The sequence below is a fragment of the Aplidium turbinatum genome, chromosome 5 (genome assembly GCF_918807975.1).
Source record: "Aplidium turbinatum chromosome 5, kaAplTurb1.1, whole genome shotgun sequence".
NCBI lineage: Eukaryota > Metazoa > Chordata > Ascidiacea > Aplousobranchia > Polyclinidae > Aplidium > Aplidium turbinatum.
The window spans coordinates 38,792,408-38,816,326 of NC_137476.1; the positions used below are offsets into that span (position 1 = coordinate 38,792,408).

Below are 23,919 nucleotides of genomic sequence, written 5' to 3' on the forward strand. Positions count from 1 at the left end.
GATTTTGTCAGTTTCCTGGTTAGGGAGCTTAAAACTTCTTGCAAGAGATACCTCTTAAAAATTTGGTAATGCCTGCACCCATTCTAACCAGGCCCTCTCCAAACCTCCCATGGACGGAAGAGGTTCATCCCAAGAAAGACCCAAACGGCAAGTCTCTTGCAAGATTTTCCTAGCAGGCAGGACAAATGGCTGTAGCAGCCCTAGAGGGTCATATGTTTGAGCAATAACTGATAACAGCCCCCTCCTAGTACAAGGTTTTACATTGAGGTTCACTTTAACCTCCAGGCAATCGGAATCCGCATTCCAAAACATGCCCAGTGCCTTCTGAGTAGGCAGTTCTCGTTGCTGCAGGTCAACTACAGTCGAAGCACGATCCTTTTCTGAAATAAGACTTAGAACATCCTTATTATTTGAAAGGAACTTAGTTAATTTAAATCCGCCACTATCAAGAAGTTTGCACAGCTCCTTTATTAAACATGAGGCTTGATTAGGTGTAGCACATGATTTACACAGATCATCCACATAAATTTTTTTTAGCACAGTGATTACCGTTTCAAGAGAAGCTTCGCTCAAGTTTTCCTCTGCTGTTCGGCGAAGAGCAAAAGCTGCCACGGAAGGTGACGAGGTGGCCCCAAATAGATGCCCATTCATCCAAAAGGCTGCGGGGGTGCGAGTTAGATCATTGTCCGGGTACCAGAGAAACCTAAAAACATCACGATCCTTCTCTTCCACAAGTACCTGGTAAAACATACTTTTTATGTCTGCCACCACTGCAATAGGCTCTTGTCTAAAGCGCATTAAGACACCCACAAGACTATTGGTTAGGTCAGGTCCTTGGAGCAGCTTGTCATTCAGCGACACGCCATTGGCCTTAGCACTGCAGTCGAAGACCACCCTAAATTTAGTCAGAACTGACGTGCAGTGATGCGGTACATACCAAGTCTTACCTTTTGGTTCAACAGCTCCATCCGGTATTTGGCAGCAGAAACCGTTAGCAACCAGCTCAGTCATCTTCTCGGTGTACTTTCTACGTAAGTCGGGATTTGCAATTAGCTTCTTCGTCAGATCTCGAAGACGTTTCTCGGCTACGTGGAGATTATTCGGCAAGTCAAAGTTGTCTTTCTTCCATGGAAGACCAATTTGGTGATGTTTACCAACTTTTAAGGCAGACCTTTCCATGATGTCAATGGCACGCCTGTCTTCTTTTGACATACACGGCAGTTGCGGCGCATCAAGATCATGGAAATCCTGGTCAAGAATACGTAGTAACTCCTTGCAACCTTGTTTATCTACACCAAGCTCACTGACAAAGTTAACACGTACCTCGTGGTTATCAAGCTCATTCTGGAAGACATAATCCACCCCCCACAACGTCCATCCCAAGGCAGTGTGCAAGCCAAAAGGTTGGTTATCTAACCCATACCTACTCTCACTAACCCGGAACGCATTGTGGACATTTTGCCCCAGCAATAAGTCTATTGTATTTGTTTCTAATTTTGGGAAGGACAGATCTTGAAGATGTGGAAATAGGCTCGTTAGTTCATTTGTAGGAATGCTTGTGTGCACATCGACTATGGAATCCTGCACCAAAGCATCGTTAACAGTAAAAACTCGGCTCTCACCAACTCCTTGAATGAAAAAATGTTTAATTTTCGATAAGACCTCTGTCACGGCATTGCTGGTGTGCATTTTTACGTTGGCCTTTGCCAAATCTGCACCAATTCGCTTAGCAAGGGCCGTTGTACACAAAGTGGTCTCAGACCCATCATCCATGTAGGCATATGTGTTTACGTAATTATCAGGATTTGATACCCACACCTTGACTGGGACGACTTTATGCAATTTCCTGCTGCGCTCAATCTTTTTGTCATTGTAAGAACTACAGGCGACAAGAACATTGCTGTCATTTTGTGCAGTTTTTGTCCGAGATACAGGCTTGTGAAAATGGAGCAAGGAATTATGACGCTTGCCACATTCTCGACAGACCAGCCCAGAAGAACACTCACGTACGCTGTGCCCAGACTGGAGACAGTTGAAACACAGCCCATGTAATTTAACAAATTGATGTCGTTTATCAACAGGTCTTTCTTTAAACGTTGGACATAGCCACAACCAGTGCACACCTTTACACAACTCACAACTCTTTTGAACACTTGAAGGCGTAGCAGAGCTCTCCTTTACGGCATTTACCTTGACCTGACTACGCGATCGCGAGTATTTAGACCCTGTAAACGTTTTTAACTGACTCGCAAACATATCCTGGCCTAATGCACATTCCGCATCAGCCGCAGCATCGTCTACAAGAGTCCTCAACTCCTTAAACCCTCCACAGCCTCTACGAGACATAGGCACAAAATCTCTTTTTATTTTCTCGGGAAGACGATTAAATATTTTATGAATCACTTCAGGTGAGTTTAACTCTGCCAAACGTCCTAGAGACAGATACGTCTGCTCACATTCAAACATTCTGTCTCTGAGGCAGTTTAAAGCAGATGAGTCGAACTCCTTTATGGGGGGACCATTTAACATTCCCTCTCGTAGTCTTGATGCCAAAAGGTTCTGATTACCAAACCGCTGGTCCAATCTTTCCCAAGCAGTTTGATAAGCCAGAGACCTGTTTGAGTGCCCTCCAAGACCACGAATAGCTCTTCCTGCCTCACCTGTGCATAAAGATTGCAGATGCAACATCTTTACATCGTCATCTGGATATATACACGCCACAAATTTAAAGAACTTACGCTTAAACTCTGGATATTCCAGGATATCACCATTAAATTTCTCAAGTGTCACAGGTGGAACCACACTATGTGCGCTCTGCCTGAAGCTGGGCGTCAAAACATTAACTGGCGCCACCGATGGTCCAGTTAAACCGAAGCCTTGTGGCTGCATTGTATTCGACACTCTACTCAGCACAATAGGGGACGATGACAAATTACCGACATATGCCTGTCCTACTTGTGAATTTTCATACACAGCCGCATTTGCGCTTACACCCGGGTAGACGCTAGTCTGAGCACCAGAAATAAAGTGATTGTCTACACTATTGGTTAACAGCGAAGTTGTACTTGTACTTAATGAAGACGTTGTACCAATTGGCACATGAGCAAGCGACGTTCCTATAGCAGCACTATCGTTAACTGTAGTGGTGTTTGTTGTCATAGAAGGGCTAGACATCGCTCCAGACACATAACTAGGAGACGCCCCAGACGCGACATTTGTATCAGCCGAAGTCTGGCACTGCTCCCTGATAAAGTCCATAGCACGTCCAAGATCAAACCACCTGTGCCTTACAAGCTGCTTACTCGAATCTGAGAGCCAGACATTCGACATTATCTTGTCAAAGGAAATTTTAACATCTTGCAGTTCCATTTCGCAACACTGTATTGGATTATTCATTTTGTCAACACTCTGTTTTTGTATTAAAGGCCAAATAATTGCTTTTGCATCGCACAAACTCCTTTCTGCATGCGAGAGATTCTCCAAAAACGATGTAAACTCTACTGAAGGGTTCGAATGGCTACTACTCACTAACATGGGAGATTGTGATACTACGGTGTCAGTTAAAGTTGTTTTTACGTTAAATTTGCTGTTTATGATAATTAAAGATTGCTCTCCAAACGACATCAGAGGCGCTGATTGAGTAGCAATCACAGTGACGGCGGAAGTATCTACCTGCGATGGTGCCAAGGTTACGTTACTTTCACTCAATGAAACTTCAGTCATATTTAAAGGGTTCTTGGTTACACTTGATCTAAGGAAATAGTGACTCATTTGCACAACAGCAAAGTAAATCAACAGCTTAGAAGCAAAATACGAAACTATAATGAAACAATGTAACTTACAATGAAATACCTTTTTAACTCTTACAACAATAGTGCCTACAGGCTACAACACGAGCACGAACAGCAATATGGTACGCTTCCACGTGAAGCAATTAACCAAAAACAACAGATCCACTGACCTAGAGCAACTGGAGACGCACACAAGAATGCCGATTGCCACTAAATTCACGCGCGATGACCAACTACGTCACCGTGTCACTAGGTCCGAGTGAATGAAAGAAAACTAAGCAACTTCTAGTCAAAGCACTAGACAAAAACACAAGGTGACCAGCTCACTACACTGTTACTAAAACCACCAAAAAATAACAGGATTAAACCACAAAGCCTGACCAAAATGGTACAGATGAAATTTTTTCAATAATATAATGTAACAACCGAATTTTGCTGGGTCTTTAACGGACCCTGCATCCGACAGTTGTGCTTTATTTTGTCCGACAAGAACGGCTACCAGGTTAGGCCTCAATTGATTACTTCTGACTCAAGCTGACCTATGTTTATACAAGTACACGAAAACACTTACTTGTAATCCACGCACACAAGCCAACCATCATCAGAAAGAAATTATTGAAAAAATGTGACCGTCCACCGCTCAAGTCGAAACACAAAAAAGAACACTTTTCGATAAATGAAACACTAATGCAAACTCATTCAAGTGGAGGTCACTGAAGCGTGAACGCAAAACAATAACATTCAAAAAATAAGAAAGGAATTGCATAAATCGTTTCTACACCCAGGAATACCGTAACCCTCCCATGTGGAGCAGAACCCCAAATTAGGAATTTCCACTGTGTGTAAAGACGCTCGACACAACACGCATCAATGGCTCGGGTGCTGATAAGAAGAAATAACTGCGTGTTGTTTGTGACCTCACAATCACGTTACTCCTTCAGGGTTCCAACAAGAAATTCAAGTGAATTTATGTAATTTGTTTATTTTGTTTTATTTTATTATTTTGTTTCAATAGCGCCACATATAAACAAACAAGCAGAGTATATGAAAAGTAAAAACAATGCATTGTAAGTTACAGCTGCAGGGGTATCTATAACTACTAAGTAGTTATAGATATCCCTGTACAGCTGTTGATTAGATGATGGCGCATTCAGGAGGGTAGCGAAAGAACATAAGCGATCATCTGGTCAGCCAACACAACATAACAATAAATCTAACTCCACATTCATGCACACATGTGTAATGTGTATAGAAGCAGGCACACTACTCCAATGAATAAAAAAGTTTAGCCACTGCATGGCCCCCTCTAGTGTCTGGCCTGATTTGTCACATTTTTCTTTGAAACATTAACAGTCTGAGTTGCTGGCAAAATGTGGCAGCTGGCAGGATACTCGAAAAGATAGCGATTGCTAAAAAAAAGTTAAAAGCAGTTGATTGATAAAAAGTTCATGTGTTATTGTTATTTTAATTAGAGTTAACTAAACATGATTTATTTGCCACTCCCACATACTCAACTGGCTATGTGGTGAGACTTTTGATCAATGCAACCCAGCCAAGTCCAGCAGTTCAAACCACTGGTGATAGGTCTGTTTTCTTTTTGAAGCTGCTTAGTTGATAGTTAAAACTGAAAAGTACCTGGGCAGTTCAACAGGCATAGGTATACCAGAATAGGTTAGGCATTCACCAATTTAATCTTGAGGTTTGTTTAACAGATACTGTAATACCTTGCAGCTGTTAGAGTGCCTTGTGTAGTGTCTACTGCTTTAGCTAACATAGCCCAATGATATGTCAAACAAGTATAAATGTTTTATTTTGACTATGCAAAAACTATACCTTTTATGTTTTTCCAAGCTTTAAAGTATGCCTAATTGCCTAACTGACAGGTGCTGATTTCATCATAAAAAAACTCATCATTCATCATTGCAGTCATTTTTTTGGTTGCTATTATGGCATGGTTTATTCAAAATGACAGTGTCTCTCAGTAGGTTTTATTAGCCATGCTTTTGTGAAAGTGATCAGAATTGAAAGAATTAAATCAAGCCCCCAGATCTTTTTATGCCCACATTTTTTAAGTGGCTGCATGACAAGTGTTTAACACTGCACTGTAATAATAAAAAATCAAGAACTTTAGTTTTGCTCCAAGTACGGTATATTTAGACACTGGATCTTTTCAAGTTATTGCAAGTCAAATACTTTGTAATATGCATGAAAAATTGTAGTAACTTGACTGTATTTGGATTAAGTTTTTGCAGTGTGCTACACTTTATAAAAAAAAAATGGAGTGGGCAATTTAACGTAGGCTACAGTATTTTCTCAAAATTGGGCAGAATTCCATGTCTGGCAACCCTTGTATGGGAATGATAGCCACAGTCATTTTTATTTAGCCTTTTTGTAAACTGAACTGCTGTAAATTTTAATGTGCTGGTTATGGAGTTGTACTGAAAATGGTTCAATACCCGAAATCGCGATATACCGGTACAACATGGTAATTTAGACTTGGACTAGATCTACTGGAAATAAATAGGATTGAAAGAGTTAGAAATGCTTTTAAATCTACAATGGGTCAAAGACTGCTCAATCAAGTTAATCTTAACATAATATTAACATTGAAACAAATCTAACAAAATCATTAATGTTTTTACAAGTTAAAACACTTTTGCGGCAACAATACCCAACAAAGTACCACTGTGTCTGTTATATTTACCATAAACAGCTTTTTGACATTTAGGAGCCAAAAACAAAATTAAACAAAAATACATGATGGATATGTTAAAAAGTGAGTCTACTAGAAAAAACTTTTTTAAATGCCATCGTATTTTTAATTAAACTCGTTTGTGAACATCCTGAAGCAACAAGTTCATTTTTTGCTGGTAAGTGTTAGGCTGAATGAAACATCGTCTCAAAATTGGGGTACTTTTAAAAATCCTTATAACAAGGTGCTTAGCGAAGACTTTTATCTAGTTTTATTCGTAGTTCATAGCAATCACCATTTAGATGCAGAATTTTTGCTGTTACAGTTAATCAGGGCCATTGCAAACATTTTTGAAAGTTATAATTTTGTATTTAAATGATTGTGTCCTTTCGTGGAAAGTTCATTCATCAAAAAAAGAACAGGAAAATAGAAGGGAAAGTTCAGTTGTGTGATGTTGAACAAAGGAATGAAGTTGCTTTTAAGCATATTCATGGTGATGGACCACTTTCTGGTGGTAGAAAGGCATTCCAAGTTCTTAATAAAATATCAGTGGTTTGAAAATGATTCAGCATTTTACCAGGTGTTACTTCATTAATAAAGAAGCTTTGCCACATATAAAAACAAGAAGCAAAAACACAAGGAGTTCAAGAACAACTTCAAAACAAGACAAAGTTGAAAGAATTAATACTTACTACAAAAGTATTTAAGTGACAAGTATGAACATAAAAGTAATTAGAAAGTTTTTGTCTACCACCTGTTCACCTCTCTCGTTATCCGTTGATGGAGTTAGAGTGACTGGTGGAGCTGGTATTGTTGGCATGTATAGATTTCAGTAGACCTTGGTGTTAAACGCAGTGCCATGGTGAGTATGTAGCTTACTGCATTAGGAGTGTTCTACTTTTGTTATAAAAATGCTGTAAGACTAAGAAGTGCTCTTCGTGATGAACAATGATGCATTGTATCCAAACCCTCCTACAAGATAGGATGTGATGATTATATACCTTTGTTGGTTTTTGTACCTTTGCGTTGTAGATATGTTCAAAACAATGTGTTAAAAAATTAGTATTAATTAATCAGCTGGGTACCACAAATTTACTGAGAGTATTAATCCGTTTTGTGATTTTTGTATGTTACCTTTTTCTAGTCATTTCTTCAATGTATCTTGGACATGCACCTAATTATTGCATGTATTCTGAAATTGTACCTGCTGTGAAAAGCAACACAGACAACAGTAGTTATTGGGATAGCCCAAACACATTTGCCAACATGACATTCAACGATTTTTAAGGATTTTGTTTTTCATAAATAGAGTCTTTTTATGTATGACTGACAATCAGTTTGACTTCAACTTCTGTAAGTGTATTTTTTTAAATCAATAGGTTAACTATCTTGCATTTTGCTAAACCCATTGCCTACACTTATTTACTGTACTATATGTTTAGACTGTTCAAATGAATTTGACCAAGTAAAGTTTTTAAAGCTTGTTCAATGATCCGCTGATATTTGTACAATTGTTGTATTTTTATGCAAAACAATGTATAATTGTAATTGTATTTAAAATATAATTTTTATGCGTGTTGATAACATCGGAGTTTGCTTTATTTGTTCGTTTTACGTATTTTTCAAATTTTCTTCTTTTTTTACATGTGCTAGCTGAAGATGCTATTACTATAGCGAAATCGATTCTTAACTTAATAAATTACACTAAGAGGTTAGATTGTTGTGCAAATGCCAGCATTTGATGAATGCAAATTAGCAGTACCATAATTGTAAAGTAGGGATACCATAATTCTCATCCCTTTGGTGTATGTGATGGTGTGAGGCAAGATCGAGTATTAATCTTGAAATTTTACGTAGGCTATGAAATATAATATCAGGGGTGCAGCTAGGATAAAATATAACAGGATAAAAAGCGTAAAGGCCACCATCACAACGTAACAATTAATCACAGTGTGTACACCAAAATGTCACTGGGGAGAGAAGCGCTGTTTCTAGCTAATTTGGGATCGCTGATCACAAATATGGTCATTAAAAGATGCTCCTGTGTATAGTTTTTGCGAATAATTGAATTTTCGTTTGATACACGGCTCTGCACGATGTAAAGCTGAAATGCAAGGTAATGCCAGTGTATATGGGCAATTATAACTATGTGGTGATGAAGACCTACTGTACAGTATATACATACACACACATAGTGGTAGTGCAGCAATGAGTAAGTCTGACCAGCATTAGGCCTACAGTTATATTGGGATCCTTATTGCATTGGACATGAACCGGTACTTAAATACATATATGTATGTCTACTAGGCCTACATCATATTCTGTCTGTCTGTCGTATCCAGGCTTACACCCGGTGGTTGAAGATTTTGATTAAGTGAACGGGAAGGCAAGGAAGCCAATCTTCGTGTCCACCTTCAGGCATGCCTTTAAGTGTCCTGCCACAGACACAGCCGCATGCTCTTGAGCGGTGTCGAACCGGCGCCCTTTCGATTGCCGTTCCAGTGTTCTCACCACTCGGCTATGCAGCATATTACAAATTTACCATGAAACCCTCTACATGTGACTCTCGAAAGCGATCCTGTGCTAACCATCCAGATAAATTCTGTTACATATGCGGCTTATACATTGTAGTGGGCAACAGACGTCCAGTGACGCCACACATTTCCGAATTGTATGCGAAATATTTTGAAGTCAAACTTGGAGACCAAGACAGAAGCTGGGCTCCTCACATCGTTTGTGCAGATTGTTCATCAAAGCTAGCTGCATGGAAAATAGGACAGAAGAGAAGTTTGTTTGCCGTCCCCATGGTGTGGCGTGAACCTTTCAATCATGCATCTGACTGTTAATTTTGCCTCACGAAATTGGTGGGTGATCTGGAAGGTCATCATGATTCAGAGGACTGGCGACTCTTTGGCGACTCTTCTAAGGAAAGTCTCAAAGCAGTAGGCTACTAGGCTACTGCATAATGGAAATAGAAAGCCACCGGTCCCTGTTGCATATTCTACAACAATGAAGGAGTCAACAGAAAGTTAGAAAGCTATCTTGGAAGTCATCAAATATGATGCATTCCAACGGTACCTGTGTGGAGGCTTCAAAGTGTTGAACATGCTGATGGAAATGCAAGTGGGGTACACAAAGTACTGTTGTTTCTCATGTCTATGGGACAGTCGGTCCGGACAATACCACTACACTCAACAGGAATGGCCGGCTAGGGCATCATACAACCCTGGAGAGCACAATGTGGTCAACATTATAGAGAGGAGATAGGCCTACAAGGGAAAGGAGGGAAAGGATAGCCGGGCGATGTTGGCCTGATTCTGCTGGTTGAGGAAGAGAGACTCTACTGGTGAATACAAGCGCAAAGCTTCAGAACAACATTTCTGAGTGTTGGCTCAACTGGATTTAGACATAGGCGCTATTATCTCTGACTTTACCACGTTTATTTAGGACAGTGCACCCTAACTCTGGTTATATATAATTATACAGAATAATACAACTTATCAATTTTTTTAAAAACTCTTTTTCTCAAAAATGGTACACAGGAGCTCATTTTAATGGTGAAATTCGCGTTCAGCATTGTCGATTTGACCATAAAACATGCATCTATTGCCAGTGACAAATTTTTTAGTCAAAATGGACTCACTGGGTTATGGAAAGCAGACATAAATAGGATGATTTGGTGGTGCTGTTGATGACAAAAATTAAGAAGAACGATAATATTGAGAAAAGAAGTCCTTTGCGAAGCACTTTAAGGTATTAAGGTGTGGGTATATAACTATATATCTATGCAAGAGTTGGACTTTGATATTTTTTTTAAAACGATGGAACTCTAAACTTTTTTTGTCGTGAGAAATGTCACTTCACACTTGTACACAATCTGTTTTTAGCCTTATGTCTGGTACTATATTGATGTACGACATCAAGCTTAACAATGTAGCCAGAGAAACAAGCTTTAAATTGTTTTCATATTTAAATATGAACTGTGCATATCCCAGCTTTGCAAGATCATCTAATTTTAATATTTGAAATTTGTTATACAAACAGAATGTCGAGGTTTTCCTTTTACTAAACAAGCTTGCTCGAACAAACTTATTTGAATTATCTCCACCTTGTGCAGTAAAGTTTTGTTGGCTCTACCCCAATTAATTACAGAATATTGAAGATGTGATTGAAATAATAAAAAACACAGTATATTAACCGTGATGTTAAAACATTAACAAACTAATCAAGTATTATATCAAACTGATCAAGTAAATATTTCTTTCTCTTCTTAAAACATTAACAAACTGATCAAGTATTAAGAAGAGAAAGAAATATTTTGTAATAGAAGGAATTCTTCAAATAATCATAAAATTGGTTTAACCCTCTGTCTACCGAAAAAAAAATATGCAAGTTTTACCGTTGGGGTCCATTGGACCCCAAATTCCAAAGTACTTGTTTTGGACAAAACAAAATCAGCTCCGATGATGAAATTAAAGCTCAATTGGAAAGGACGTAACAGACTACAAAAATCAAACTTACGAACACTGTAGAAAAAACCAAAAATACTCGAAATTTAACAAAGAAGTCATGCAGTAGCCCATGCACAAACCGAACCGATACGGAATTGGTCTATTCTTGAGCAATGGTCAAATTATTGAGAGGTTTGGCTAAAAAAAACGCATATTATTAGGCCTACATATTAGTTCACAAAATATTGTGAGTTTATATATTATCGCATTCATTGCAAATGAATTGCGAATGTTCTTGGCAAACGTTGAGTTTGCAAGCAGTACAAAACTGTCTGCATTTTTTGTTTTTTTGTCTTTCGCAAAGATAGCATCTAGCCTTCTTTGATTTTGGTGCCTGATCTTCAACAGCTGTTTCTTATATTTTGTTGCGGATTTAGATGTCTTGTTGATATTGAAGTCGAAGCTGGTAATCCAGCAAGCTCTTTTCCTAGTTGGATCTCAAAATTTATTCTCTTTCATGCATGCATGCTTCCATGTTGTGCTGCAATTTTCGATTTTGCAGTTGATGCAATATCACAAAAGCATTGACAGCAGTGACATCGATCATATTGAAAAATAGAGCTATCGGCGATCTTCTCGTCATTCTTTTGGAAGTGTATTTCCTAAAAATTCTGTCAATAGTGTCGACTCCTCTTTTAGTGCTGTTGTAATACAAGATTACTTCGAATACAGCAGGCTTGGGGTCCGTTGGACCCCACGGTACAAGATGCTATTATTTTTTTTATGCTACCAACTTTTGCTTGAGATCAATAATTATTATGTTGTCCTAAAGATCAAGCAAAGCTGAGAAAAGTCAAGGTATATCAATATCGCATCTGCTATATGTCCTGAGAAATCGCAGAGCGAAATTTGTTTTGGGGTCCATTGGACCCCACGGTAGACAGAGGGTTAAGTGTAGGCTAATTGATGGATAGTTTGTTGGTTCTCATCCATACAGCAATCTTTTTTATTTCTTCATTCATTTTTTGTTCCAGGCAATTCAGATTATGGTGTGTCATGTTTAGGTTTGTGTCATCCGCAAAAGGAGTAATCCTGAAAGAGGACGCAGTAGTTAGATCTTTCACATATAACGGAAATAGTAAAGCGCCAGGGACTGACACTTGGGGAATGCCCCGTTTGACATTCCAAAAACTTAACGGCTTGACGTTAAGATTGGTGCATTTTTGTCTGTTGGTTAAGTAGGCTATGACTTCAATAAGTTCCACATTCTTCCACGTAAGCCATAACAATATAATTTATTCAATAAAATATCACGATTAACAATGTCAAATGCTTTAGTCAGGTCAAGAAAAATGGAACAGGTAAAGTTACTGTTGTGTTTTGGAGTAAATCATTATATATGTGAGTCACCGCACATTTATTGCTGTCGAAGCGTCTGTCCTAAAACCGTGTTGATTTGGAGTTTAATACATTGTGTTTTTATTCAAAAATTTACGTATTTGTTGTACAATAGCTTTTCAAGAATGTTAGAGAAGGTTGGCACAAGAGATAGTGGCTTAAAATCGGTTAAAGCGGTAGGGTGAGATACCTTTGGTATTGTGACGACTTTAGACAGCTTGTGGATCTGAATAGGTCTCTTGAGCAAAGCAGTTATTGCATAATCGAGCAAGAATGGGTGAAATAATGCAGTTGGCAAAGGGATTGATGAAAGAGACTTTAAAGATTAGACTAGTTAGATGAAGCAAATGTGTTGAAATGCAGCTGGATTGTAAGTTGAGTAGTCTTTCAAATCTATGACACAAACAAAAGAATTGTGTTTGGGGTGTAGCGGCACGTTGCTTGTTAGCATGCCCGCTCTTATAGCCTACAGTCGTCGATGGGACGACAACACTTATGGGCATGGTGATGTCTAAGTGATCAGGACACGATAATCCTCGCTATTGATTCTTTTATTGATTTATTTCAACATAATAAACTTGACATTGAACGACAGAATCCAGGCAACAAAAGCACCAAATAAAAAACACCAGAACGATTGATAATCCCACAACCAGAAATTAACACAACGCTCTGTCGTCTTACATGGCCGACTTGAATTCAAAAATAAAGAGTTTTTCTTGAGTGAATGAGAAAAAGACTGAGTCAGAAATCACGATTGTAGTTACTTAAAAAGGCCCTAGTCTTGGTTGGAAAAACGCCGCTGTCAGTATTGCAATCGCTGTACACAACCACGCAATGTAACATAACAGCAAATCTACGTGTGTATGAAGCACTAGCTAGAATGCGATTAGGCATTTTTACAAAAATTTATTGCTTACAATCCTCTAAATTCAATTCCTTAGATTTCTAAGCGGGACGCGGGATTGTGCTAAAAGCACGCGATGTATGTAAGTAGTAAAGAATTGGGATTCCAGCTCAATTTAAAAATGTTACTTTTAATTTGTTGAAATATCTATAATTGCAAGCATCCCGCACGCGTTTTTGTGGATGTCGAGAGAGAGAGATAGAATAGATTTTTTTAACAATCCAAGAATTGGAGAATTTGGCTGGAAAACACTATGTAACTCGATCAATCACAAGTATGACTTCCATGGTGTCCTTTCGCGCGAGCGCTTCCTGAGTTTTAGACGGACTTTGACATGTTACTGGTGCTTCTCCCATAGTTTTGGAAATCCCACAGTTTTGGAAATCCCCATGTGTTGAGGAAATGCATTACATCGATTGTTTTTCTTTCAGAGCGTTGATTTAGCATAAAGTTTTTTAACCTGTTCGCAAAATGGAAAAAAAAGTAAAAAAAAAGAAGTTTGTTTAACTTCCCTCGCAAACCAAACAGTGTGTTTCATTTCTCGTTGGTTTCATAAGAGAAGTGTGTCTCAGCTGGACCTGGGAAACCAGCTGTTAAATTTTTTCTGGATATCCCTTCCGCTTTACCAAGGCAAGCTTCATTTTATTATCCGTACGAACGATTCTTTCTATTCTAAAACTACTATTCTTGGAGGTTTGGTTAGTATTTAATATATCTTGTTCATAAAACGATCCTTTAATTGGTTCACATCTCAAGTAGGCTGGCGCAAAATCTCGAAAAAAATTTTTTTTCTTTTAAATTTTTCGTCAGTTTGGAATATTGTTCCTTTTGGTAAATGTATCTCCTACACCAAATTTCACAAAAAAATATTAACGTTTGACCCTGGTTCACCTGGTTTGAATTTTTTCAAAACACATTGAATTTTCGCTTATCCCTGGAACTGCTCACGGGCTATCTTCTAATGCACTTTAGCATCTTAATGGACACAATAAGAGGCAGTAAACACAAACTTGTAGCAAGCAAAGTGGTTTAATTAGCAACTCCATGAAAACTGACACATGTATTACTCTCAAAATGTCGAATTCTACCACATTTCAGATATGATTTTCTTTGTGCACTCTTCACATAGTAAATATCTACTGCTTTCAGTTTCTTGAATCATTTGACGATGTTTATCGATTTTCACAGGCCAACAAAACTTTTTATATAAAGACATGTGAGAGTCATTTTAAGGTATTTCGAGGCCCCTGACTCTAAAAATGCACTAAGTTTTCTCGAATTGGTTTTAGTTTTTGAGTTACAGCAAAAATATTTTTTCGCAATTTTGAGCCCCTATAGATTTAGCAAGAAACAACTTCGTAAAAATGAAATAGACATTAACAACACGCAAAATTAACATCAACACTCGAAAACGAATTATGAAATGTTATATCTGGACTACGTTACTTTACAATGCAGAAAAATGGACACTGTCATCATAAATGGTAAAACGACTAGAGGCATTTGAAATGTGGATTTATAGAAGAATGCTTAAAATTTCATGGAAGGATAAAATCACAAACAAAGATGTGCTATCCAGAATATAAACCAACATGGAAATTCTAGAAACAATTAAATCAAGAAAATTGAAATATTTTGGCCACATGATTCGCAATAATTCTATTCAAAGACAACTACCAGAAGGAAAAATGAACGGCAAACGAAATAGGGGCAGACCACCAAGAATTTGGACTAATGATATTGAAGACTGGTCAGGACTTAACTACAAAACTGCAGTGGAAAAATCTCACAACAGAGAAACTTGGCGTCTCATTGCCTCCAACCATCGACGAGAGGAAGGAACTTAATGATGATGATAGATTTAACGTCGTGTCGTTTACTACATGGACAAAACTGGAAGTAATCCCAGGCACATTTCTGAGTTGTAGGCTATAAACGCTATTTGGAACCAATCACGTTGATTACAACCCAAACAAACAGCTATTTAACGTTTACTGGCCTAGTAGCAATCAAAATATGATGTGAAGTAAGCCTGAGGATACAAGATGTAGAATATATAACTTGCGTTTTGCATTAATATATTTGTTGATTTCAACAGTCTCAGACTTACTAAGTAAGCTACTAAGTACAAACAAAATGCATACATTGTTTTGCTTAACAAACTAGACAAATAAATAAAACAAAGCTATCGATGAACAAACGCAACCCTTTATTATGATTGGCCTACTGAGCAACACCCATCAAGGTACGAAGGCCATTTATATAATTACAGAATACAAAGTTATGTTCTTCAGTAAAGTAGCTGCTTAGAATTTTATCCTTGCTGCATAAGAACCAAGAACGTAATCTTGGCCTTGGAGTCAAGAATTCCATGTTGATCGAGATGAGGAGCCAAGATTGCAGCTACCACTTTTGATAACTAAATCTTTAACTACTACAGTAGGTGGTAGAAATGGTTTTGAGAAAAAAACGTGACCTTGCTCCAAAACATTACTGAAGGTATTGAGGTTACTCTCAGTCATGCCCGTTTTCCTATTGTTTCAAGCAAATCACCACTTGAAACAAGAGAGGGCAAACAAAAAACAGAAATAGCAACGTTCATGCAATGACTGCCTTGCACACTCCATGTAAACATGATGTTCCAACTTCCTTCGAACATCCTCACCGTGCAAAAGTATCAATTTTCATGGTGATTCCACGGCTCTCTTTATGCCATGGCACTCTCAACTTCTTAGCTTTAAGCCCAGAAACGGGGTTGAGTGCAATGTTTGCATACTTTAGGAGGAACCCAGGACTTATCTTGATCACCCAGCTTCATGTCAAAGTAATAATAATAATGCTTGTTTTTATATAGCGCTGTATCTATCGCAAAATGTGTTGATCCTCTGCGTTGCCTCATGCAGAAAAATATATCTGGGTTGTTTGTACAGCATCCTACTTGTCAACGGCATATTTTATTAGCCTATATGCCATTTATTTAGCCTATAGACCAGAAAAAAAATTCTTGCAGCAAAGACTTAGCCTTAGCAAAGGCTTGGAATAAAACTTCATTTGTACAAGTATCCATGTCAGTAGGCCTACCTTTTCAATATAAAGCTGCATTCATAAACACATGACTTTCGGGATATTTTTCTTGTGATGTAGGCCTACTGATTCACAACTGTTTTCATTGAGTATTCATGTCTCCCTTACGTTAAACACAGTTCATTTCAACCTTTGCTTGCGTTTTGAACTTTCGTGCAATATGAACCAGTTGAACTAGACAAGTGCAATTATAACATCATAATGGTAAACAGGGCTGAAAATAAGTAATTTGCTAATTGACAGCTTTTGAGAAACGATTTCAAAAATATTTTTATTGTCGAATATCTCGAAAACTAGAGCCAATTCGAAAAAACTAAGTGCATTTTCGGAATTAGGTGCCCTGAAATACTCTAAAATGACTCTCATCTTTTGTGCCAAAATTTTTTTGTTGGTCTATGTTGTAGATTCACTGACTGCGAAAAGGCTGAAAAATCAACTAAAATGACACTAAAAGCATGCACTATTAGTGACTCTCAGACTTGGAGTAGGGTGAAGATGTTCCACGTGGAAATTAACAGAGGAAGAGACGTCAAGATCACGTGGTCAAATTTTGAGAAATCCCTTCTTCAAATACTGCTAAACCACTTCGAAATTTACTAATTTTTCAGAAAAATTCAGCATATCTCTCTATGGGTGAACCAGGGTCAAAGGTCAAAACCCAACAAAAATTTTTGGTTTACAAATATCAGTGAGCAAAATGGAACATTATTCCAAACTGACAAAATTTTTAAAGAACATCAAGGAAAATGAGCCACCCTAATCTCAAGTCTTCAATCAGGAACGTAGCCGAAATTGTGTTTTCAACTTCAACAATTTAAAAAATTTCTTCAGTCCAATTAGATGTTTAACCCTTACAAGTTTGGGCTCCTGGAGTCTTGCTCAGTTTGGGAGGGGGGGGGGGGGCTGTCGATTCTTCTTATGCTTTAGGAGTGATATCTCTGTTATTTTTTAAGGTACGGTTTCAAACTTTGGGATACACTTTGTAAAATTATTCACGCTGAGCAAATCCGAAAATTAAAACTATGTGAATTTTAGAACTGCTCATAGACGTTGAAATGTTGAGGTGACTTATGACTTTTGGATTATTTTGCAATTAAAGCAATTGTAGCGTGAGTTTACCCATTATTTTTTGGTAGAGTAATGAAAAACATGCATTGCAATGTTGTGATTAAAATTTTTTTACATATTCTCAATTTGAATCTATATTTTTCATGCAAAATAATAACTTTTCCCACGCTCAAACATAAGGTCGCTGCTTGACTAAAAGAACAATGCTTCATCAATTACATGCAGTAATGAGATTTCTGAACGCGTGTCACACCAATTTGGATTATGATCTTGTGACCTCGGTTCCAAGAACAGCAACTCCTACGCTTTATTAACAAATGTAGACCAGCTGAAGAAGCAGGGTGGCGTTTATCAAATACTATTATGTAATCCACGAAACGAATGGAAGATCATGCGACAAAAAACGCGGTATAAATGCAATGTATTGTAGTTGCAACAGCGTCTCTCAATGTAAGTTCAATGTGAACTCGGCTACATACAAGGCTAGTACTAGGAGTAAGATTACCCGATAAAGTCGATGATGCTCTACGACGTAGAGTTTACGTAAACAGAAGTCAGAAAGAAATTCAAAATAAAACAGTTACGGTTCATTAATTAACAGAACGTCACAACGCTTTTTGTCAAAAGGAAAATCTGTAATGCCTCTGGTCATTTTCTTGTGGATTCAATAAGCTCTCTAAGATTCATACGTCACACACTAAAATCCAAACAATATTTAGATTTATTCAAAGTAGTATTTATTATGCGTCAAATCATTGTGATCCTGGAAAAATACTTTACAAAGAATTAGCTGCCTAATGGGCGTTTGTGCGATAAAAATGTCAGTTTGGCAGCAAAATATTGATAAGTATTTTGATTTGGTTACAGTAATACCGGACTGCAGCAATTGGCACAAGGCTCTTGCAGCAACGTGTTTCAACTTGATTCAATGGTAAAGCAACCTGTATTCTGTCAGGTTATGTACACACAAGTTCATAAATATTTAGGAATATGCAATGAGGCATATTGAAATTACAAGTGGCTGCACATTTACAGTTTGATAATACGAGGAATTGAATACAACGCTAATACAATCATTTCGACGTGGATTCAACATTGCAAGACAATGTAAACATGCGCGGGTTTGCAATTAGATTACTTCTCTTCTGTCCTTGTTTGTATAAAAATCATAAAATCAGTCGTTGTATCCGTGCTAAAATTCAGCTATGTTCAAACCGCATTACATTGATATTTTCTAAATAGAAAATGGATTTATAAAATATGAATACAATACTGTTTCAGCATATAAAAATGCTGAATTTTACATCGAGTATTACAATTAGTTTTATGACCCACTTTTTATACAAAAAGGATAGATGATTTTGATAAGCAATCTAATTGCAAAACAGCGCATGTTTATAAGTATTCAACTTCTAGATATGTTGAATCAACGTAAAAATAGCTATCTGTCTAATGAAAGGAAAAAAGGAAAATCTTTCATTGAGCTCCGCGTTTTATTTAGGCTGTGGTTGAAGCCAATGTTTATAAAACCGCAATCATTCAAATAGTTTATTCTGCGCAAAAGCAAGCTTGACATACTCGTATGGAATGTGCAGAACATAAAGGCTTTTCACAGCACTGACATTGGCCACGGTTTTTTGGTAGTTTATTTTTTCTGGCTTTGGCACCTTCTCCCATAATGGCGTGTTTGCATACGTCGCATCTACGTCGTGTCGACAATAGTTGGGGCAGTGTTGCCCTTCTGCCGCTTGGAGTTGTTGTTGAAGGTTGTTTCCCTATTACTGCTTCAATCTTATGCATGGTGTGATAGTTCAGGCCCTGGATAGATCGCGACTTTATGAATGGCTTCACGAGTTCCATGGCCAGTTCCCAACCGAAGTCGAAGGATTTTCGCTTGCGTGGATCAGTCCCTTCATTTAGTGCTAAAACTGTAGATGCGTTGACGCGGCAAGTATCCAAAAAATAAGCAAACGCAGTAGTTGTCCACCGTGGGGACTTCGCTTTGCACGTGAATTAACCTATCCTTTGGTCGATGATATCGGTGCCACCCTTTGTGAAGTCGTAAAGCTTATACAAGCCTGGCTTCTTTTTGCCGTCATCCTTGGTAATCCCCAATAGAGGTTGCATAGTCGTCAACATCAACACATTCCGCATACCAGAACTCTTCGTTTTTACTACATAAGAATGTAGGCTGAGATCAGCCTCACTCGTCTGCCAATAAATTTCGTACGAAAATTCCTCCCTACCACTCACTTGCTTTACTTCCAGGGATATTCTTCTACGTATAGCGTTGAGGGTTCCCACTGATATTATACCCCTGTCAAGCAACCACTGCGCGAGTGGTATGGAGGTGTACAAGCGGTCATACTAAATATTCCGACCTTGAAGGTCACCGTGTTGTTCCAGGCTCATCACCATTCTTTTTACCACTTCTTCTGTTCCACGAACGTAAAAATTAAATGGCTCTTCCTTCGGTTTACCTGAATAGACCGATGCCGTAAATGTGTATGGAAATCTGCTGGCGTTTACCGACTTGAACAGAAGGCCATATTTCGCAGGCTTGTTTGGATTATATTGCTTGAAGGCAATTTGTGTCCTCATGGGGTATAGCGTTTCGTCCAACGACAAGTAGTCACCTGGAATTACATGTTTGCCGCAGATTTCGTTAAACATTTCGAAAACGACTCGAAATGCGGCAAACCGGTCATTCTTCCAACGTTGCGGCCTAGTATTTTGGTCGTCGAACGAAATGTTCGAAAATAAAAATTTAAAGCGGTTCTTGCTCATTGTTGCACTAAACATGGGATGCCCTTGCAGTTGATTAAACAATACATCCGTGGAATGACCAGCCTGTCCTAAAAGCCCCCGAAAATACTCCAATCCAACAAAGGCCAGCATCTCCTCGTTGTTGGTTGGGCAAAAATAGCAGTACCTGCTGTCATCTAAAATTCTCTCTGGCAATTGAGAAATGAGTGTGGCAATTTTTCTATTTGTTTCTTGAACAATAATGTTCAAAATGTTTAAAGAAAAAAATAGTTTCCATGCTTGCCGAGGAGTCTTGGTTTCTTTGGCTTCTCCTCTAACACCAGTCGGGCCAGATATAATGTTAGCCCGGCCCCTTCTCCCATTGTGCATCGGTCTCGCATTAGACCAAGTAATGCTGACGCCGCCCTCTTGTCTGTTCTTTGGCTTTTCTACAAAGTTGTATAAGACTTCAGTGTGTCGGGAAATTCAACAGCATCGTAGTTGTTCATGTCGAGAGAGGAATCTATGCTGTTCACCAGTCTTTTTGATGTTATAATCCTTCGTGGTGGCGCAAACTCCGGTTGATCATCGCCCATGGAAGGTAACTGGTCGTCAATCGCGACCGGAATCGCTGTTGCAGAAGTTGACGGAGAAGAATCCGCTTCTTCATCTGAATCGGAGTGCCATAAATCCTCCAAATCATCCGCCTGGTTTTCGTCGTCAGAATCCAGTAAAACATGTTGCAATATTTCTTCAGCACTGAATCTTTGCCTTGCCATGTTTTATTTAAAAGTGAAAAGGACGTATTTTTTTTAGTAATGGCGTTGAAATACTAAAGAAAATGTATAATGAAACAAATTGTTAGTCACATAGAAACTAGTTAAAAAAAAACTGTTACACAGAATTATAAAAGTCAAGAATAAACCAAAACTTTGCAATATAATAAATTGTCAGACCGTTGTCAAAAATTGTGAAGTGCACTTTACATATTTACTGATGATGAAACTATATGAATGTTATGGTTATCTATGGTGATTCAGATTAGCTTCTTGAGCAATGCTTCACGTTTATGATAAACTACACGTATTATTCTAAGACTTAGAATATCCTCATATGTCACATCAACAAATACTTTCCTGACTTACCAATAGGCTAACTAAGGTAACAAAGAAACATTCTACTAACGGACAGTTCAGTGATAAAAAAAATCCAAAAGTTTGATATTTCTTGCAAATGCAAACAATATAAGTTTTTCATAACAAGATGAAGTTCAATAGCATTACAAGAATTCCATCACCATAATTCAAAAAGAACCTTTCCATTACTTGGGTTGACCCTTGCGATTACTCCGCATATGGGTTGTGTTATGTACCACTATAGTTCACCGTACTGCCGATTGCCTAAAGCATGAAAAAAGTTGCATCTGTCTGCGGTTATAAGTTATATTTTTTTCTAAATTCAACTAAAACAGCTATTCGCATTATGAAACAGTTGGATAAGTACCATAAATCAAACTATGGAATAAGTTTGTTTCCCTATAAAAACGCCTGCCTGCAAAATGATACAATGTTTATAAAAATTACTAGATGTACATAACGCAATATACTTTATGATGTTATATTTTCTGATTATACATTTCCAGTCCTTGTCACAGACTGCATAATGCTTACTCATTCACTTTCAATGTAACTGAAAGTAGTTGTTAGATAAAACCTATATATCACACGCGCTATCAAGTAAAAGCGTTCTATTTACATTGATTCGATTGGCTCAATATGAGATGGCTACTTCTAAACTACACTTATAAAGGCAGAGTCTGCAATTACTTGAGTTTTTGCAGGTGTTCCTACAATAAATAATGCGATTAATCGAATACAATTCTCACACAACTCGTGGAATATGTCTAGTCAATCAGCGCTGACATAATGCTAGATGATGCATTATTGTTTATTGAATAATTTAGTAAATATGCGTACCTTCATCTGTTTGTTATAGTGAGAAGAAACTAGGAAGAATGGAAATAGAAATGGATAAAATAAAGGTATTTTTATTCAATGTAACGCGCTGCCGCGTGTCATTATCTAACTAAAATATCTCTCGCCGCTAGCCTATGTCGATTCATCGTCTTCTGACGTCACGTCCATTCGACAATAAACGATTTCTTTCATGCATTCTCAGTTCAGGTTGGCAGTTACCTGCTTTTCCGTCGATTCAACGTTGCAAGACGTCGCACAAGTTCGTATCTTTAGTTTGGTAAACGGAGATAAGATTTCATTGTGACATTGCTATGTAAACTTATATTTCACATGAGACAACTTGACAAGTAAATACACAATTTTTCACAATTTATGACGAGTTATAGCACATGGAAATGTTACGCTACAATTGCTTTGCGAGGTACTGCATTGCGGTTTAGTTTATCAGTGACAGTGAACCTGGTACAAGAAGCCTCGAATATATTGATTCAACTAAGCTGCATTACGTAAAAACGTGGTGGAACAATCGTCCTTTTCACAAAAGCGTGATGTTCTGGTTTATTCTACACAAATGAGAAGCGTATTGCATTTCAAATCTTTACATGTCGACTTGGAAATAAATGTTTATCAGTATACGTGAGAAGCTTTGGGAACATCGACGCCTTTTCTGCTTTTGATAGTGTGTCGGACAAAAGGAAAGATTTGAAACCAAAATTATAATATGTTACAGCGCAGCTTCTACAGTAGTTCAATTTCTAATTATTCAAAAAAGCGTTGTGGCCCAAACAGAACAATCTAAAAACAGTCCACAACGTTGAATATGTCACGAGAAATGAGAGTGAAACAAAACAAGTCGATCACTTTCAATACTTATCTCACATTTTACATCAAATCTACTCCAAATGACGCTGAGTCATTGCAATAACGTTGTAGCCTATGCTTTGTTTGATTAAAAGGACATCATTGTCTGCGAAAAACAATTCTCGCTCTAGATGCATTCGCACCAAGTCTTATGTTTAATTTTACGCAATTTCAACCGCAAGCGACGGTAACTCATCGTATCAAAGTTGAAGCTTTTCTTGTATCGACGTCGCTTATAAGCCGTGGTGAGAACAAAAGGTCCACGCATACTGCCAATTTCCTTCACGCTGTGAAGCAGTTAGGATTAACAAGACATGGGCCAAATTAATTACTTTCATCCAGCTGGTGGGAAAATTTTGAACAATAGAATATGAAATATTTCAGAGGATGTGCTGAGAAATGCCTTATATCTCTCAATTTATAACCTTTATTCGCTCAAAATTTCAGCTCAATAGAGGTGAATGAAAGTTAGGAAAAGTCAAGAAATCTCGTAGTCGCAGCCTCACTGGTTTTAGAGATACAACTGTTGATGCAAAAAAGTTGAATCGACAGCCCCCCCCAACCTTCAAAGATTTAACCCTTTGTTTTTCAACGTTTTTTTGGAAGTTAACTGCTCAAGGGGGGGCCGTTTATGAATCAAATTTAATCAGCTGTTACGTGTTATCCGCTGGTGCTATTTCAACAGAAGTTGCATTGGTGTGAAAACAAATCATTTGTCTATAAGTTTGAAAAGTCATTATTTTAAAATTTTCTATGTTAAACTTGATATTTCAATTTTTGCAAAGGTACCCGAAAACGACAATTTTGATTTATCTTGCCGCTATTTAATTAACGTGCTAATCCGATTTCATGCAAAGTTCTGAAAAACAATGAGCTCTATCGAAGGCACGAAGTGTGTGTGCGGTGTGCCGAATCATTGCATTGATAAAGATTTACGACTTGCGAG

General features: G+C 37.9%; 1 protein-coding gene across 1 annotated transcript; it reads right to left on the reverse strand.

Moving 5' to 3' along the window:
* Positions 1-54: 54 nt before the first annotated feature.
* On the reverse strand, positions 55-3,369 carry LOC145771258 (uncharacterized). Its single transcript, XM_082582993.1, has one exon. The coding sequence runs from the start codon at positions 3,367-3,369 to the stop codon at positions 55-57; it is 3,315 nt and encodes a 1,104-aa protein (XP_082439119.1).
* Between the last annotated feature and the right edge of the window lie 20,550 nt (positions 3,370-23,919).